At 46.5% G+C, this 20,168-nt stretch overlaps 1 protein-coding gene across 7 annotated transcripts in view; it reads right to left on the bottom strand.

The window, feature by feature from the left end:
• The window catches only part of RERE (arginine-glutamic acid dipeptide repeats), a 432,865-nt gene that overhangs the window by 46,617 nt on the left and 366,080 nt on the right, over positions 1-20,168 (bottom strand). For 5 of the 7 annotated variants that reach the window (XM_039234929.1, XM_039234928.1, XM_039234930.1 and 2 more), the window contains one exon: positions 10,318-10,398. In XM_039234929.1, the coding sequence (XP_039090860.1) occupies positions 10,318-10,398 (81 nt within the window). Of the gene's footprint in view, positions 1-10,317; positions 10,399-11,119; positions 11,326-11,637; positions 11,711-20,168 lie in introns of those variants that run through there. The other 2 variants (XM_039234935.1, XM_039234934.1) reach the window with 2 other exon arrangements.

Genomic DNA, 20,168 nt, shown 5'->3' with positions numbered 1-20,168 from the left:
CTGACTGAGCCACCCAGACGCCCCTCACCTGGTCTTTAAAAGAGCCTCTAAGCAGATCATGAGAAGCAACACGAACAGCAAAAATGAGGAAAACCAGTCCTTAAAATCACTAACAGGTTTTAATCTTTTAGGACCAATAGTTATATAATCGATCTTTGGATACAGTGTATTTCCATCCTGTCATTCACACATGTGAACATACACGGCCACATGCCTCATTTTTAAGAAATATCAAGTAAAACAAACAACCCAGTTAAGAAATGGGCAGAAGATATGAATAGACATTTTTGCAAAGAAGACATCCAGATGGCTAGGAGGCACATGAAAAGATGCTCAACATCACTTGTCATCAGGGAAATGCAAATCAAAACTACGATGAGATGCCACCTCACACCTGTCAGAACGGCTGACGTTAACAACACAGGTAACAACAGGTGCCGGCGAGGATGCAGAGAAAGGGGAACACTTGTGTCCTGTTGGTGGGGATGCAAACTGGTGGCGCTGTTCTGGAGAGCAGTCTGGAGGTTCCTCAAAAGACTAAAAACAGAACTACCCTGTGATCCAGCAAATTGCACTACTAGGTATTAATCTGAAGGATATAAAATACAAACTAGAAGGGGTACATGCACCCGATGTTATAGCAGCGCTATCAGCAATAGCCAAACTATGCCCATACGTCCATCAATTGATGAATGGATAAAGATGGGGTGTGTGTGTGAGTGTGTGTATATACACAAACAAACACAACAGAATACCACAAAGCGATCAAAAAGAATGAAATCATGCCATTTGCAATGATGTGGACAGAGCTAGAGAGTATTATGCTAAGTGAAACAAGTCATCAGAGAAAGACAAATACCATATGATTTCACTCATGTGTGGAATTTAAGAAACCAAACAGATGAATATACAGGAAAGGGGGGGAGAAGAGAGGGAAACAAACCACAAGAGACTCTTAAAGACAGAGAACAAAGTGAGGGCTGACAGAGGGCTGACAGAGGTGGGAGATGGGCTAGCTAGACGGTGGAGGGGTACTAAGGAGGGCAGTGTTGGGATGAGCACTGGGTGTTGTATGTTAAGTGATGAGTCACTGACTTCTACTCCCTAAATCAACATTGCAATACATGTTAACTAAAATTTAAGTTAAAAATAAAAGAAATATCAAGTAAAGGCCTATTAAAGGGAACTAAAGGATACATAAAGAGGTATTAAAATGAAGTCCCTCCCCAGAAGGCCTTATATTCTACATAAATACACACCTGCAAGTATATGTGCAGAACAGAAATGCATAGAAAAGGAGACCGTGTCTAAAGTCCAGGACTAAAATAAAGTAATAATACTTAAAGGGCAGAACAAAATACAATTCTTCTGAGAGAGGAGCTGGGCTCTTTGGGCGATGGCCACCTGTCGCAGAAAAAAGGGCCCACGTGGCTTTCATGAGTGTGCAGCCAAGCCCCAGCCCTGTGCCTGAGCCACACACGGTCCCCGTGACTGTAACTCATGCACCTTCCGGAGGAGAACTCGCGCCCTGGTGGCCTCTTCAGCAGACCATGACCTCCATGAGGGAAAGCGCCCTCTCCCACACCACAGACCCCTCAAGGAGAACATGGGCCTTGGGTATGGAACGTTCCCCCCAATAGTTCCCAAAACACTCCAACTTTGCCAACTGAGAACCGTGATGATGGTTTAGACACCCCGAAGGTCAAATCCTGGGAACTATGACACTGCAATTCAGAGGTTTCAGAAGAAGGAATTAAGGCACTGGAGCAGAACACAGAATCTTATTGCCAAAGTGGGAAAAATAACAAAGGTCACTGATACTGAAACTTAATTTAAGAATTTAACATCTCCAAAAGGAGACCTAGCTTAACAGAACTCTGGTGTGCCAAGACAGCTTTCTCCTGCTTGCTTTTCCTATCTCTACATACAAGCAATGGTTTTCAAATTACAGAGAAAAGAAATCTTATGATGGGGAGTAAGGTGGGGGACTGTCTTTCCCACCACCAGTGAGCAGCTGGGAATAAGACTGAGGGGAATGCCTCACTTTACTTCTCAAAACAAGACGAGTACTTTTTATCCTACTTTATTTTCCTAAGTATTACTCAAGGGCATAACTTCAAATGAGGTTAAAATGAACCAATTATTCAAGGATTATGATTTCAGATACATTTTAAAACTTATTTTTAAAAGATCAGCAAACCAGATATTCAAAGTTAGGATGGGTTCATCGATCTTATTAAGGCTAAGAAAAATCTATTTATCATATAAAATATGAGTTCTGAGTGGATAAACACATAGAATATAAGCACAGTAATCACAGCTTGTAAGTCTTCCTTAAAGGGCATTTCAAACCTTCCATTTGTTTTACTACTTAATAAAATGGGTCAGTCTACTTAGGTTTAAAAGTCATAAATGTCTCTACCTAAAAAGTCACCAGGTAACCAAGACCCAGTCGGGTCATAAGAAATACAGGTTAGCAAATACCTACAGCAAATAACTAACTAATCCTTGTAAGTAGCAGTGTGTTCAGTAACTTTACATGTCCCAGGTGGTTTCATTTGGGAGCACTGTCTACAGACAATACATCGTACACAGTCAAAATTCCTGCACACCATTTCCTCCAGTTCTGTCATGTAGGATAAATTCAAGGACAAGCCTCAGACATTTATACAGAAAACAGCAAAGATTGAAGACAGTGTTTTAAAAAGTCAACTGATTATTTTTTAAGTTTATTTGAGAGAGAAAGAGAGAGAGAGAGAGAAGGGGAGGGGCAGACAGAGGGAAAGAGAATTCCAAGCACTGTCAGTGCCGAATCCCAATGTGGGGCTTGAACTCACAAACCTTGAGAGCATGACCTGAGCCAAAACCAAGAGCCAGTTGCTTAACTGATTCTTAAAGACCTCCTTGTTCCCCCACCCAGCATTAGCACCAAAAATTCCTTACATGCACATTTCTTAACTGCTTCACTTACACAAGGGAATCAGCCAATCTTGCTTAGACTACTCTGGTCAAAACTGGACCCCTGCCCAGCCAAATATCCACACAGTTTAGACGATCAGATGAAAAGACTCAAGTCTCCATTTTAGTGGGAACAAAGCCCCTGCACGGGAGCAACTCCAGGATCACAGTGCTCACTGCCCAAATTAGTGCCCGTTTCCATCGGTAATCACTTCTGCCTTGAATGGAAAATTTCAACTTCATCTGTACCTATTTGAAGACAAGTTATTAAGAAAAAGAGGTATGGCACATGTCTCTTTTTGGACGCAATCTTGCCAACCTCTCAAAATATGTGTATTTCTTCTCCATAAATAAAAGGGTGCCAGGGAGAGAGAGAAACATCTGAAGACACCATAGTATTAAGTATGTGAACCTCATATTAATAAGAGAATATCACCCTTTCAAATAAAAAGGTTTCTTAGCAACTTAAAGAAGATCTAGGCTTGACTGACTAACATACAATGAACTGCATGCCACAAGGAAAGAGGAAGACAATAGTTTTTATATGAAATATGACAGGAATTACCACAGTGTTTCTAGGAAAAACTGAAAGATGGGAAGAGGGAAGTTCTATGAAGAAATTCTATTACTGATAATGAGAATAAGCCCGATACTGTTCTATATGTTTGAAATACTTTGTAATGATTTGAAGAACAAAATATTTACAACCTGAACAGAATAAAAGCAACATTAAGAAGGAAGGAGACAACACGGGCTTAGGGCCCATCAGGGCCTACCTCTGCACACCTCTGCACCGTGGGGCCTCCTGAACTCTCCCACGCGTTCGAACCATGGGGGGAGTGGATTCAGTGCAGACCCTGGCTCAGTGGGGACAGATGGGAGCCCGAGAGCCTGCAATGGCACCAGGTTCCAGTGACGGGAACGAGAGAGTGCCGGGGGGTGGGGGTGGGGTGGGGGAGTGGGGAACACCTGTGAGTGGCCAGGGCACAGGGGCCCCTGGTTCCGTGCCTGTAACACAACTGTGTCCTCAACAGTATCAACCTATTCAGGAAGGCCACGCTTTGTTATGTAACGTTAGATTAAGCATTAATGAGGCTGGAAAATTGTTTATCTAAGGTTTTAATCTGAAGTCAAATAAAACTCCATGCTGAACACTCATACCGAATGCTAGAGTCGTACTTAACCTCTTAATATTAACAGAGTCTTGATTACTCAGTCTGAAAACCTTTCTCAAGAGTAGTTATTCTTTGCTGGGGGAATGAGCTTTATGCAAAAGATATTTTGCCTGAAGAAATGAACAATTAATATTCAATGGTTATGTACATATTTAATGGAATTCATTTCCAGAAATGGGGCTGATAATAGTCGTTGCTTTTCACGTTACTTCTCAAAGCAAAATTTTAAACCTCCAGTACTTTTCATACCATCACCCTAAGAACAAAACAAACAAACAAAAAAACCCCAAAACATCAAAACCAGCTGCTGCTTAGTCCCATTAAAAAACCAAAACCAAAACCAAGACCAAAAAGCCTAGACACGGGGGCGCCTGGGTGGCTCAGACAGTTGAGTGTCCAACTTCAGCTCAGGTCATGAACTCACGGTTCATGAGGTTGAGCCTCACACTGGGCTTGCTGCTGTCAGCGCAGAGCCTGCTTTGGATCCTCTGTACACCCCCTCTCGCTGCCCCTCCCCCACTCAAGGCCCACGCTCTCTTGCTCTCTCAAAAATGAATAAACACTAAAAACAACCCAGATACATTCACAATTGAGAAAATCGGGATAAAAGACAGACTTCCAGTTCCATAAATAACTTTCAACCCCCTACTTTTTTTGTCTTACTCTAAGACCTTACTTGGAGAATTATTACAAGAACCTCCTTTCTGGTCTCCACATCTTGTTCGCACTGCTCAAGAATGCTCCCACAGCTCAGTTAAGACCTCTCTCCCCCCTCTCTCAAAAAAAAAATTATTTATTTGTTTTGAGAGAGAGAGCTCATGCTCGCAACAGAGGAAAAACAGAGAGAAAGGGAGAGAGAGAGAGGGGATCCGCACTGACAGCACAGAGCCCCACACAGGGCTTGAACTCACAAACCGTGAGATCATGACATGCGCCGAAATCAAGAGTCGGACCCTGAACTGACTGAGCCACCCTGGTGCCCTCTTCTTGGAAGGCTTCAATGGGTTCCCCAACGCCCTCTTTAGAGACAGTGTAGGGTCCCCCAAGTCTACAGCCAGGATGTAATTTTGGCCTGAGTCCTGCCACATCCACCCTGGCTGCCTCCCCTCCAACCCACCTAGTGCACGCGCCAGGCACCGCCTGCAAGTTCCCGTCTCCATGCCTTTGCTCGTGCTACTTCCTGCAGCTGGAAAGCCACTTTCCTTCCAGCCTCCCAACCACGGCCTGTCAAAAACACATATCCTTCCTTCGAAGTTCAAACCCTACACCCTCCAGTTAGCCTCCCAGCAGCCCCCCAGCATCCAGCCTCTGGTGCACACTTTGTGGGGACTGAGCGTCCACCAGGGCCCTTAGCACATGTGGCCGAACATGGAAAGCAAGCATATGGTGCACCCTCCCTGCTGTGATGTGGGGCACGAACGGCACCTTACTTCTCATCACAGACATGCCACTCATTACAGTGCTCAGTGGGGACACCAAATTTTTAAAAACTGAACTCTATGGGGGCGACTGGGTGACTCAGTTGGTTAAGCGTCCGATTTTGGCTCAGGTTATAATCTTGCAGTTTGTGAGTTGGAGCCCCGCGTCCGGCTCTGTGCTGACAGCTCAGAGCCTGGAGCCTGCTTCGGATTCTGTGTCTCCCTCTCTCTCTGCCCCTCTCATGCTCTGTCTCTGTCTCTCAAAAAACCTGAACTATATGTAATGTTTAGCTTGGAAAATGGGAAGTGGGCAAAAAAGTGAATTTTTTAGTTTAGAAACTATTAATGCACCAGCAACTGGGACTACAAACAACATGAGCTTAATCCGTACCAGGCTAGGTGTGCAAAAATACAACTACAGAGATGAGAGAGATAGTCAAGGGTGTGTGCCTTTGCACCTTCTTCTCCCGGAGGCTAATAACATGCTGGAGGTACCACTCTTCCCTCTACCAAGTTGGGGCAGACCACACTCTCTTCTCTCTAATGTCAGCTGTGCCTGAGACAGGTCACGGAGTCAGTGCTCCCCGTCTACAATCCAATGTCGGCTGGATTTGTCTGAGGAACAGCAGATAAGAGCTATACACAAGGGCCAGCCAGGATTCAAGGGACAGTCATCCAGGTGTCAGACATGGAAAGTCTATGATTCAAACAACACAGACATGTGCCCAGTGTGGAAGAAGATACATGTCACTGTTATCTGAGTAATCATCTCATGATTTTGAAGAAAACTGCAATGTGTATAAAGATCAAACAAGATACTACTTTTGGAATACCCAGGATTTTGTATTATTTACAACATGGGTGCCCCTCCTGGTGCTTCAAGATTCACTTCTTAAAGGTCGCCTATTTTCTCAAGCATTATCTTAGCACCAGAGGTCATGTGATTCATCGATTCACAGATCGTGCAGCAGTGCTGTGAGCAGCACGGCGAGGCACGGCTCCCCGTCACCTGAGCAGCCCAGCTACGGGACGCTTGCTGCGATTTGTACAAACGCACCAACACCCAAGACTCCAACGTGGTTCAGGCCACACGGCATCTTGAGAGAGAAGAGGTCTGCAGTCCAGGGGAAGCTGAAAGCTAGGCGAAGTTGCCTCGCTGTGTACAATTTCTAACTGCACATCTCATGCACACACTGAAGAAGGTGAGCGAATACAGGGAAAGGAAGAATAGAAGGTAGCAGCTCCGGGACACGTGCACACCCGCGACACGAAAATATCTGACTTACAGGTACTCTCTTGGGTACTATGGGGCTAACATGTGACATCCCCACAACTGAATTTTGACAGTGGGTTTTCCACAGTCGCAGCCACAGTCCCCATGCCAGTGGGCAGCTGTATTCAGAGGAAGGCCAGAGTCATCTCCTGTGTAACAGGCAGCAGAAACCGAAAGAACTAGGAAGGCTGGTTAGGTCCCTTCCCACCAGGAACGTCTGTCTGCATAACTGAATGATCCCGTAAGGACGGACATCCCTTCAACAAAGTTCAAGATGGAATAACTGGATTCTTTACGCTCGGCACTGCCCTTCACCCACTCCCAGTTTTTCAGTGAAAAGGGTCTTCCTCAAGACCGATTATAAGAAACAGGTTCAGCACAGTTACGAGTGGAAAACAATCCCATACTGCGCACAGCATCTAGCTGCGTCAGGTAGTATTTGGGGTAGACAGGGCAGAACAGCCATTTCTAAGTGTTCACATACACTCTCTATAGACGTGATCTCATTTAAGTTCTCACAACAATTCTAGGGGCTAGAAGGATCATCCCATTTTACAGATGTAGGCATTAAAAGGTAGAGAAGCTGAATAGCCCCAGAGCAGACAGGCGCCAGAGGAGGCAACGACCATCACTATGCTTTTGGGCATGGCAACAGCCAAAGGTGGGCAAATGTTTTATAACGACTGTAGCATCTATAAAATTCTCACACAGAGAAACACCATTTTGGAGTAAATAATTTTTGAGTCCTTGTCAGGATTGGACCGGAACTTCCCAGCAAGGCTCAAAGCAGACCGCACAGTTAGAAGCGATCATTAAGCACTACAGTTACTGGTAAGGCCAGGAATAGAACATGGGTCTGATGACCCCCACACCAAGCCCAATCAGGCACGTTCTTTTGGATGCTGACACCCTTCTGAAGTTTCAAGCCAGTTGAGAGTAGCAAAGAAATGAGTTAATAATTCTGGGAAATTGAAGAGAATGTAGAAAAGTATCTAGATTTGAGGAATTTGATATAAAGAGAGGCAGGACCATATAAAGATTTCTACCAAGGAAGTTGTGAACCAAGGAATTTTCTCACTTTTTTGCGGCAAAAATGAAAAATAACCTTTGTCCTCCCCTCCTGAGGAGCTGTGAATGATTAGCGCAGCTATGCTGATAACTAAAGAAAATATAAGGCGAGTGCCTCTCTCCCAGGTGATCGGAGTACTTCTAGATTTATCCTACCACCAAACTCTTCCAGTTCTAGGCAAAAAGACAGCAGAACACTGGGAACGTTTAGCTAACGTCAGCCATGATGCACCCTCCAGTCCCTCCACAACTCTCCTGTTAGTGCACATGATCGTGCCCTGATGGCGAGGCTGGGAGACAGGGATGGAGGACAGCGATGCGGACAGGTCTCAGGACAGAGGTGCCTGGAAAATACCAGACGACCAGCTCACAAGGCTGGTGTACCAACAACTTCTCTGTGGGCGAGGAAAGATTACTTATTGAGTTAGACATCATCTGTGAGGATGAGGGACAACCAAGGAGCAAGGGAGAAAAAGCAAAGGATCAGAAGCCTCTTACCGAGGCTAAAAGTTACTCAGATTTGTCTTCCACTGGACATAAAAAGCGAGATAAAATTGCCAGCGTTTCCAAATGCTAGATAGTAAATTTTAGATCAGACCCTTAATCTTGCTATTTTAAGTTTATTTTTCAAAACAGAAAGGTAAAATAACTGTCAAGCCATATCTTGTATTAAATTCCTCATGATTTGCAACTTCTAGCAGAGTACACGGAAACAGAAAACTGCAGTGGGGAGGGCGCAAGCCGGCCTCCTGCACCGGGCCCCAGCTACTCACGGGTCTCATGGCTGCTCCGATGTGCCAAACCAAAATTCCTACAGTTGGGTAAAGCATTTTAGTTTTATAAAAGTACATATCAAACTTTAAATAACTGAAATCCTCAGAAAACTTAAAGGTAGTTCTTTCACTGTGCCACATTAAATACCTCTTTCCAATTTGTTTTGGGAAGACCCCCCCCCAAAAAAAAAAAGTTGATTACATAGATTGATTACAACATATACTTTAGTTCAAGGTCTATAACCAGTTCTGTCTTTTCCACCATTCTCAAAATGACCCATCTCAGCACATTCAGATGTAAACTAAACATTAAAGGTTCAATGTTAATTACGATTGGTTGATGCAAACCACCAATTTATAGAAGGCCATACTTGGAATATCAGAATCTTTCTTCCCTGTTACGAGTTACTGCTGCTCACGTAAGACACCATACAGAAAAAGTGTCTAGAAACAGTTCATTAAAACAAAAACAAAACAAAACAAAAAAACCCTCAGAATAAAATAATCAAAATTGAATAAGAGGAAATCAATCAACAACACCCGATTAGAAAACTAAAAACCAAACCAAACCGTCCACTTCTATAATGGATACTCTGCCCCTATCTCCTCATTCCACTCAGGGAGGGCAGGGATGAAGTGAAAGCAGCTTAGTGTCTAAATATTCACTCTCCATTCCCAAGTCCTAAGAAACACTTCCGGTTACTAAGCTCTGTCCAGGCCACAGACACTGGGACTTGGCTGGCCCTACCCCACTCCCAGCCTCCCCCATTCCCAGGCTCAGCCAGAAGGAGGACTCACGAACCACCCCCCTGAATTCCACTGTAAGGAATTGAGGTAAATGAGACTAAATCCCTTCCTAGTGTTCTCTTCATATAACCTCACTCTGAAGTTCCCTCAGCAAATCCGCCTACTATCCCAAGTTTAGCAAGAGACAGGGCTCTCAGCTTTGTGAAATGTCAAAGGAATTTGTAAAAGCCTCATTTAAGCAATTTATAAGAATCCTTGTATATGTATCTGTCCAATGAAAAGTGCACACAAAAAAATTTTTATTTAATTAGGTATTCTCTAAACCCAATGTGGGGCTTGAACTCATGACCCCAAGATCAAGAGTCGCATGCTCTTCCAACTGAGCCTGCCAGGTGCCCCCCAAAAGTGCAAACTTTTAAGGATGAAAAACTAAAGAGTTAAAACTACTCTTCAAAACATAAACAACAGTAAAGAAAGAAAAGGTCCCAACAGAATTCAAAGCATAGTGAGCCACAGACCTTTTCATTCTATTGTTTGGTTGAGGACTTGTCAATAACCAAATCCAACTGGTGGTAAATGACATTTCCTATTCCTGCTACTATGTTTACAATTAGATGTTAACAGCTCAACACCCCAGACAACCCCCCAACTGACCCTCTGTTGTCAAAGGCCTGGCTGTTCTTACAAGGGAAGTCCACTTCCTTCGTGGGGGAGAAACATCATCTGCCACTTTACCTAAAATCAGGAGCTAAAATGCAAAGTGAAGGAAGTAAAATGAAGAGGATCCCAAGGCCAATCTGAGACAGGGCAGGGTTAAAGGAAACCATTTCATAAGATCAAGTGCGAAGAAGCAGTAGGGGCAAAGAGGAAAAAAATCAAGTTACATAAAGTCCAAATGTACTCACTGTTTCCTTATTGGGAAGCAGCTCCTTTCTAATTCTGAAGAAGTTCTTGCCGTACTGCCTGAGCCCCTTAACGAAGCGTTTCTGTGATAAAAAGAAACAACAAATGGGATGTAAAAACCAAAAACAAAACAGGATGTCAGCAAAGCAAAGATATCTGCACTCAGCAGAAAAACAACCATAAAAGTCGGAGCTAGGGAATACTGACGAGGCTGGGAGACCATTTCAGCAGCTAAGCTGGGACCCCAGGCCAGGGCAGGCCCAGGGCAGCCTCATCAGAATCCCGGTGCCACACACCAGGCAGGTTTGGGGGGGAAGGACATCCGGATGTGAGCCCAAGAAGCAATCTGTGCCCCTCTGTGCCACGGTCTTGGAATCGGTCCACGAAGGTATAAACAAATACCCTCCGTGTTTCAATAAAACGGTACAAGTGCTTTCCACCTGAGAACGAAGCTTCCCAGCAGAAGGGAGGGAAAAAGAATCAAACCTGGAGACTTCTCCAAAAGGTCACCCTAGAGGGGTTAAAAGGCCCTTTCATTAATCAGAGGAATTCACCATGAAGGCACCGATATCACGGAAGCCCACTGGGAGCCTGAACCCCGCTGGCCGGCCCCGCCATCACCATCACCGTCATTAAAAGCCACTCCGTGGCACCAAATAAAGAACCATCAGCACCCCTTCCTTCCTCCGACGCTCCCCACCGCCCCTCCACCCCAGCAGTCTAGAGACTTTCACTTTGTCCCATTCCTCCCAGGCAGCCCCTCCCCGCCCCAGTGGGGGCAGCTCCTGGCTCCCCGGCCCCCACCTTGGGGCCCCGGGCTTGGGGCTCGCGGTTCGAAGCCGGGTCCCGCGCGGCCAACCCCAGCGACACTTCCCGGCCGGGCGGCCCGCAGCCACAGGTACGCCGCGCCGGCTGCACTCGGGGTCCGGGGCAGCGAGAGGCCGCGCCTGTCACTCGGCTCGGGCTCTGGCTCCACAAAGCGCAGGGCGGAGGCGGCCGGGGCGGCTCGGCGTGTGACCGCGGCGGGGCCGCGCGGCGCGGGGCGCGGGGGGCGCGGGGCTGGGGCCGCCGCCGCCGCCGCCGCCGCCGCCGGGGGAGGAGGCTGGAGCGCGGCGCGCAGAGCCCGGCGCGGCCGCGGGCGGCTGCAAAAGGCGGCCTGGATCGCCGCGCCGCCCGCCGGCCCCGCGCTCCGTCCCCGCCCGGCCCCCAGCCCGAGGCTCCGCGGCCAGAGCCTCCGGGACCCTGGCGCTGGTATCTCGGTTTCCTCCCTCCGAGCAGCAGGAGTAAATCCAGGCAGCAAAGCGCAGAAACTTCCTCCCTACCGCGGCGAGCGCGAGCTGAGGGCAGCAGCGGGGCCGGGGCCGGGCCGCTCCGTCTCCTGTCCTCCTTCCGGGCGGGCAGAGTCAGCAGCGCGACGGCCGCACGCCCGCCGCCCCTGGGCTGCGAAACAGGGGGCTGGCCCCGACGACCCTCGCCCGTCCCTTCCGGGCCCGGGATTGTGGGCGGCCGCTCAGCCCGGCCCAGGCATTAGCCTGCACCTCGCAGGGCGCCGTTTCACAACTAAATCACCGCGGAAGCTTCCCAGCCAATAAATCACCTGCCCACCGGGCGGAGAGTCCCTCCCACTCCCGGTGTTTGAGACCAGTCGGGCAAATTCAGTGAAGAGCCAGACTTGGCCTACAAGACCGATCTGCAACCTCCTGCTCCATTCCTGGAGGCGCTGCATTTTCAGATTTCAGCCCCTTTCTAAGACATGACTCATCATTGTCAGTTTTCAATATAATACGTGTAGTTCAAAGGAAAAATCTTTCAAGGCACAGGAAAGAAGCTCTCTAAAATGAAGACAAGTGACCTCGGTTACTTGGAGGACCAACAAGCATCCTGGGCTCTGTGCAGAGCATCTCCGTGGGGGACCGGGGACAGCTGCGAGGCAAGGAGCCTGGCCTGCCCTCAGGGAGCTGCTGCGGGAGGGCTGTCGGGCAGCCAACTGAAGGGATCAATCTCTGGGTCCTCAGAAAAGCAGCCTCGGGACAAAGGACTATGGGTGGGACCAGGAAAAGGAAGCAACTCACTCTGCTGAAGACTTAGAGGAAGAGACAAGGAAGAATGAGCCTGCCAGGTGGGCTCCAGCAGGGCTTCGAGCAAAGGAGTCAGCCGGGAAGGGCACAGAGAACATTCTGGGAACTGCAAGGAGGACAGGGTATACAGAATGGGGTGCCAGCAGATAAGACTGAAGAGGCAGGAGAGGATCAGGTTGCCACGAGCCTCTGAGCCAGGACAGAGTCCCGGTGCTAACTGTGGGCCAGCAGAGAAGTCAGAACATGTGTGGTCCACGGAAGGCCTGGCTAAGGACTGCTCCAGTGGCAGTGTGGCCTACATCATGAATTAGGGACAAACTGGCTGCAATGCAGAGACCAGTTACAGAGGCTGGTGAGAGAACAAACCCAGGTATAAGAAGACAAGGGCCAGAACTCTCCTTCAGCCACCAGGATTAATGCTGCTTAATCCGTTCTAAGTATTTACTGAGCATCTAGCACTGGGAGGAATTACGTTTTACAGGGGATAGCCACAGACCTTTATTAAAACCGTGATTCAGTTTTAGCAGGTAAGATAAATGTGTGTGAAGTTGTTTCAGAACCACCTGAGGGGCGCCTGGGTGGCTCAGTCGGTTAAGTGTCCGACTTCGGCTCAGGTCATGATCTCATGGTTCGTGGTTTCGAGCCCTGCATCAGGTTCTGTGCTGACAGCTCAGAGCCTGGAGCCGGTTTCAGATTCTGTGTCTCCCTCTCTCTCTGCCCCTCCCCCACTCGTGCTCTGTCTCAAAAATAAATTTAAAAAAAAAGAAAAAAGAAAAAAAAGAACCACCTGAGACTTCACTGAGCCAAGCACCAAGTGGTGAAGCACCACTCGTCAGCGCAGCAAGGAGAAGGGGCGGGCTGTCACAGTCCAGAGGGCCTTCCGCAGGCCAGGGAGACAGGCCAGACCACCAAGAACCGACAGCATGTGCAGAGGTGGAGAGCAGGGGTGGGAAGGGCCTCCATGAACCACAGAGGTGGAGAATGGCAGGTGGGTTATAGGACAGGGACAGGCACACAGAGTTCAGATGGATGACCTGGCGGCGTGAGTCAGAGGGTGGGATGCCAGGACTGTGAGATGTGAATGCAAGCCTGATGCCAAAGGGCATACACAGGCTCACCAGGAGAGGCTGGCACAATGAAGGCAGCAGCTGAGAGAGACATCGGGGTAATGTGATGGAGTTGGGCAAACTTGGGTTCAAGTCCGGATTCTTCTACTTGTTATGATATAATCACTAAATATCATCTCTTCAATTAATGGTTATTAAGTACCTACTGTATGCCAGGAGCCTCACGGGTATTAACTCAAAATCCGTACAACCTAGAAGGAAGTACTATTATTATCTCCATTTTCCAGAAAAGGAAGCTGAGGCAGACAGATGGTTAAGTAACCAGACCAAGGTCACTTAGCTCTTCAGAGGCAAAGGGAGAATGCAAATTCCATGTCCTGTAGTGCCGCTCTCTGTAAGATGGAGGTAAGAGTCTACAGAGGCAGCCATTTTCGGTCATTACCTGTACTGGTCATTAACGGTACCATTACCTATAACTTTGCCCTTTCCTGTTGGCCCCAACATCAAATCACCAAGTCCTCAGCATTCAAAGCCCTCCTTTCTTACCAATTCCAGTGCTAGTCCCAGGGCAAGCCGTCATCCCTCTTTCCAACTAGCTAGGCTATTAACCCATCTCTCCCATCAGGCCACCTACAAGACTCTGCCAAGAATTTCTCAAAACCACACACTTCATCTTGAGTCCCATACTGTCTTGCCCCCAGCCCCTACCTAAAATAGCCCCTTGATCTCTTCAAAATGGCGTTTACACCCCTTAGCCCTTAATTCAAGACCCTCTAGGATTCTGTCTCTGCCCACCTGTCCGACCAGATGTCCAATAATGCCAGCTGGCCGTAACGCACCCTCTGTTGAACTCCAGACTCAGGGGCATCTTACTACTCCTCTCCATAGCTCCCCCACAATGCTTTCAGTTTACCTCAAACCTAAGCTCAAGTCCCTCCTACTCTGACACAAAACTTGCCCAACCATGTGGTCCCATTCACCCAGCATCTGTTTATTTGTATAAGGCTTCACATACGTATAGAGACCAGAAGCCCTGAAAAGACTGGCATTGTATCTTCTATCACTCTGCCTCCCTACGGCATTAGGCAGGTAGAGCTCCCATGTTTTGGATGCAGAAGTGAAACAAGCATGAGATGACAAGGGCCCAGCCTTGGTAGTCAAGATGGAAAGAGACTTTAAAAGCCAAAGGATCCATCCTCAACTCTTAACAACACAGTTGACCTTTTTGGTGCCATGACACCAAACTGTCCTGATTTTCCTCCTATCAGGAGGCTTAATTCTTTACTGGACTTCTAAATGTTGGAGCTCTTCCCAAGGCTTTGGTCTAGGCTTTCTGTCCTTCAAACCTCCTCCTAGTGTGAGCTCCACTCCTCCCCTGGCTTTCAATATCAGCCAAGATTCCCCCTAGTGTTTCTAAGGCTAAATCTACAGTCCAAGTCCAGCGGAAACACTTGCTCGAATGTCTCACAGACATTTCAAACTAATTACTTCCAGAAATGTGAATCTGACATCTGGTGGTGAACACAGACCACCACTGTCAATGTGTATCAATGACTGTGCTATCAAGTGCAAAAGCACTATTGGCCCCATTAAAAAAAGAGAGAAAAAAGAAAGAAAGAAAAAAAAAAGGAAGTAAAAGCTTCATGTGGCCTGTACTGTTACTTCTCTATGGAAAGCCACAAGGCCTCAAAACTGGCAAAACATCTGCTTCTCAGAGACCAGCCTTTACCTTGTGGTTTACCAGAAATGTAGAGTAGCCTTTAAAATCGAAACAAAGCCAACCCACTCAGAGTAGTCAACGATGAGAATAGGTCAGTATGTTAAGTGGGTTTCTGAGGCCTTAGCCTCTTTTCCCTCTGTTAATTCATCTCTCTTCAAGTGAAGACCTTGAAGACTTTCAGGCTTTAATTTAATAATTAACACTATTGACTTAAGAAACAGGTACCATAGCCGCTAAATGAAAATTCATAGGCACAGTCAGCCTTCTAGTAGTTGAACAGAAGTTCAGCATGTCCAGTGCTGAGATCCAGCCCCTCATGAATTATGTCTACGCTCGTTAGGTCTTCCGTCCTGGCGGTGTGCACAGACATTACACTGTTAGTGTGCAGAGGGTGAGGGGCGAGGAGACTGCTCATGTAAGAGGCAGTAACTCTAGGGGCGCCTGGGTGGCTCAGTCAGTTAAGTGCCGACTTCAGCTCAGGTCAGATCTCACGGTTCATAGGTTCGAGCCCCGCATCAGGCTCTGAGCTGTCAGCACAGCCAGCCTGTTTCGGATTCTGTGTCTCCCTCCGACCCCGCCCCCCCCACTCATGCTCTGCCTCAAAAATAAATAAACTATAAAAAAAAAAAAAACTTTAAAAGAGGCAGTAACTCAGGCTCAGCCACGGCTCCCGGGGCTCAGCAGCCCTGCTTTGGATGCTCCGCGGGCTCGCCGTCAGGCCCTGCTCGGCCGCGTGAGCTCAGGGGCCTGGAGCGTCCGCACTTGTTTCTCTGGCACTGTTTGTCTCCAATCAACCTGCCTTGCGTTCCCTGGGAGCACAAAACAAGTCCTTTTCTATTTTTGAACTCCAAAGCCAGATGAGATCCAAATATAAATTTATTTACGGCAAGGAGGCTGTCCTTTGCTTCATTTCACAACTTCATTTGCAGCTGGGCTCCAGTTTTTATTCCTTTTATTTACTGAAATATATTTTGACAGGTAACATTGTATACATTTAAGATGTACAATATGTTAATATGATTAATTTATATATTGTAATAGGCCTGCCACTATGGTGACAATTAGCACCTCTATCATGTTACATAATTATTCTCCAGTTTATAGACAAATGCTACAGTTTTCTATTATTGAGCTGAAACTTCACATCACCATCAGGAGTTATCTACTTATAAGTTCCTGACAGAGAACATTTAATTCCTGGTTTTAAAAAAGTGAGCTACCTGAGTGGGGGAGGGGCTAACTGCGTGACAGGTATGTAGGAGGGCACTGTTGCAATGAGCATTGAGTGTTGTAGGTTAAGTGATTAATTGCTGAAGTCTATACCTGAAACCAATTTTACCATATTTTCCTAGAATTTCAATAAAAACTTGAAATTTAAAAAAAAAAAAAAAGTGAGTTACCTGAACATAGTACTTACTGTTAAACTTGGGTTTTCAGAATCTGCAATGCAGAACTCTATTTCTCATTCTTAGTAGAATGGAAGAATATGAGGCCTAAACTCAGAAATCCTAGGATCTAGTCTGTTCCTCTGTTCCATAAAGAAAACTTTGATAAACAAGATATAATTAATAGGAATTAACTTTGTGAAACAGGAGATCATTAATAAGAGTATGTATAAGCTGGCTCAAGTGCAGTAACATTCTCTCTTACAATAAAGTCATTATGTTCAAAAGTTCCTCATGTGGTCTCGGAGCTGGCTCCACATCCAGGCCTCCCAAGCCCCATGCGCTGGCTGCCCCAGATGCTGGTCCTCCCGATGCAGGGCGGCCCTGGGCAAGCAGCTTCGTCGTTATGTGTCAGTGATATGAGAAGAGTAGGGGAACACCACGCTACACGACAATAAACATGGCTGACATGGAGCAGTGCCACGACTTGCCAGGCACTATCTAAAGGGTTCCTCGTGTGTGGACCGACTTAAACGTCTCAGCAACCTTATGTCAAGGTGGGGGCTACTGACATCCCATCTTACAGATGGGAAAACTAACCATATGTCAGCAAATCCTTGAGCCAGGGTGGGGGAGTCAAGGGTGACAAATGTGAACAACTGGGGAGCCTCAGGGATGGGGTGAGGTCTAAGAATGGAGTCAGGCACAGGGTGTGGATCAGGGGTGCGAGAAGTGTCTCTTGCCTGTGTTTCTATTTAAAGACTTAAACGTTTCCCCCAAGTCTATAAATGGACATGTGCAGGCTATATTCTCATAACTCAACTTATTCTCGCCTCAATTTGTTCATGTTTTAAACTGGCCATAAAATACCTGCCCTCTCTATGTCGAAAACATTATTCTGTGTACCAAACTGGACAGTGCACAGAAGCGTACTGGGCTGGGAGTACATCTTCCACAGAATAAGGGAAGGTGTGCTCATCGCTCTTGTCTGCAGGGCAAACTCCCAACTCGGCTCATCTCAAGTGCCGGCTCTGACCTGTGTCTGCAGCAGAGAAAGAAGCAGGAAGAGAGGGCTATGCTGCAAAAATGGCTAAAAGATAACTCTGCATTAACCCCTGGCTGAGAGCTTTTAAAATTAACTCCCTCTGGTGAATTTTAACTAGTGTATCACAGTCAGAAACTCACCAGGGTTTTAGAGAAGCCATTTCTACTCAGTTCTCTTACATAACTGTTTGGAAAACACTGTAGGTATTAAAATGATCCCCACTGTGAAAATGGCTGCTTCTGCTCTACCCTGTTTTCTGCACAAAATTTTATGTTAATAACTTACTGGTTCCCAGGGGACTGAAGAGCAGGCAGACCTGCAAGTAAGCAAACTACAGTTCCTCCCACCAGAGATACAAAAATGCAGGTCCATGTGCCAGGCAGGGAGTAAGAGTATGTGCAGGCTCTTCTGAAGGGACAAGGAGCAGCAGAAAATCGAAGATGTGTCTTAAGTGTGGGCCTGTGTGAAGGACAGGAAGGGTAAGAGAAGAGAACACCGATGCCGAGAAACAAAAGCCTTTCCAAACACTGGTATCCCATGATGCCTGCCGGTTCCTCAGTGGCTCTTCCTGACCAACCACTAGACGAGAACCTATTGCACTTCATCCAACAATCCTGTTTGTTACGGATTCCCAGCACCTCGTATTCAAAACCTATTTCCTGCTGGAGACATGCTACTGAACATGCTCTGACAAGTATCATTTAGTTTTTGGTTTCAATTATTTAACACGTTGAAGAAACGGTGGCCTGAGTGAGGAACTGCCTTTTCAATAAATAGCACCAGAATCAATCTGTCTGGGAAGAGACATGCCAGCAACCACAGTGGGCATTTCTAAGGTTTCTAGTATGTGCTCCTGATGTCTGATGCCACTTTGGAAGTATACTTTAAACTTACTAGCATTATTCCAGGATAGTTTATAGCTTCATTAAACTGGTTACAGGTGACCCTTGAACAACGGGGGCATTAGGGGAATTAGCACCCCTCCCCAACAGTTGAAAATCATGCCTAACTCCCGACTTCCCCAAAACTTAATACTAATAGTCTACTACTGACCAGAAGCCTTACCCATAACAGTCAATTAATGCACATTTTGTATGTTATATGTGTTATTTATGGCATTCTTAGAATAAAGTAAGATAGAAGAAAGCAAATGTTATTAAGAAAATCATAATGAAGGAGCACTGGCTAGCTCAGGGTCGTGAGTTCAAGCCCCACACTGGGCACAGAGCTTACTTCAAAAAGAAGAAAGGAAAAAAGAAAAAAAACTCCTAAGAGGTAAAAACCACATTTATAGTACTCTACTTATCAGGAAAAAAACCCACGTGTAAGCAGCCCAGTGCAGTTCAAATCTGTGTTGCTCAGAGATCAGCTGTATAGTTTAAAAACAGCCACCAAGACAATAGTGTAAAACAACAATCACATTTTTATGAAGATTCTCAAATCTCTCTCTAAAGCTTTTTTTTTTTTTTTAATTTTTTTTATAGTTTATTTTTGAGACAGAGAGAGACAGAGCATGAGTGGGGGAGGGGAGAGAGAGAGGGAGACACAGAATCCCAAATAGGCTCCAGGCTCTGAGCTGTCAGCACAGAGCCCAATGTGGGGCTTGAACCCACGAACCGTGAGATCTGACCTGAGCCAAAGTCAGATGCTTAACCGACTGAGCCACCCAGGCACTCCTCTAAAGCTTTTTTTTAAATGTTTGTTTGTTTGTTTTGAGATAGAGTGTGCATGCACATGTGCATACTGGGGAGGGACAGAGAGAAAGGGAGAGAGAGAGAATCCCAAGCAGGCCCCACATGACTAGGGGCTCAAACTCACCAACTGCGACATAGTGACTGGAGCCAAAATCAAGAGTAGGATGCTTTCCCAACTGGGCCACCGGGCGTCCCTCTCCTGATGTCTGACATTACCCCTACCTCAGACCTGCACCAATACTTTCCACTCAGAGTAGTATCTTTCACAAACTCAGGTCATCACAATCTCAACGTGGACAATGATGGGTCCCAGACCACATCCTCCAAAAACGGTGTCACTGGGGCCATTCTACAGATGAAGAAACTGCGGTTTAGGTAAATGAACTATCTTGCCCCAATCCTAAGCAGGAATGATGGAGAAGTAAATAAGTTTTCAAAAATTGGATTAACTGCTTGGAATCTAGGCGCAGAGAAAATTCTATTTTATCTACTCATATCATAGGAATTAAAGAGCATTTTACTTTTTAAAGAAATCTAAAAAAAATGTTACGTATACATTTGTGCTTTTTGAAGCAAAAGCCTGTGTCAGAGATTATATGCTGTATACCCATGTTAAAAATTTTCCTACAGGACAACTTAGCTTAGAGAACATGGCTCTGACACCATATAACTCCACCCCTTGAATCGGTCACTACTGCCTCTTGGGGCTCCCTGTGCCCCTGTGGAAGATGAGCCTCAGGCCCTTCTACCACCCGGAGACCCTCAATGGTCAGTGCCTCTACTTCACCACTGGGGGCAGCAGGAAGGAAGGGAGCATCTCTCCTACACAGAGATGAGAGGAGGGTGGAACTCTCTAAAATAAGA

Source organism: Hyaena hyaena, unplaced genomic scaffold (genome assembly GCF_003009895.1).
Source record: "Hyaena hyaena isolate Hyena2069 unplaced genomic scaffold, ASM300989v1 scaffold_94, whole genome shotgun sequence".
Classification (NCBI taxonomy): domain Eukaryota; kingdom Metazoa; phylum Chordata; class Mammalia; order Carnivora; family Hyaenidae; genus Hyaena; species Hyaena hyaena.
The sequence above is the reverse complement of the archived record's forward strand: the minus strand, read 5'-3'. Positions and strand labels throughout refer to the sequence as shown.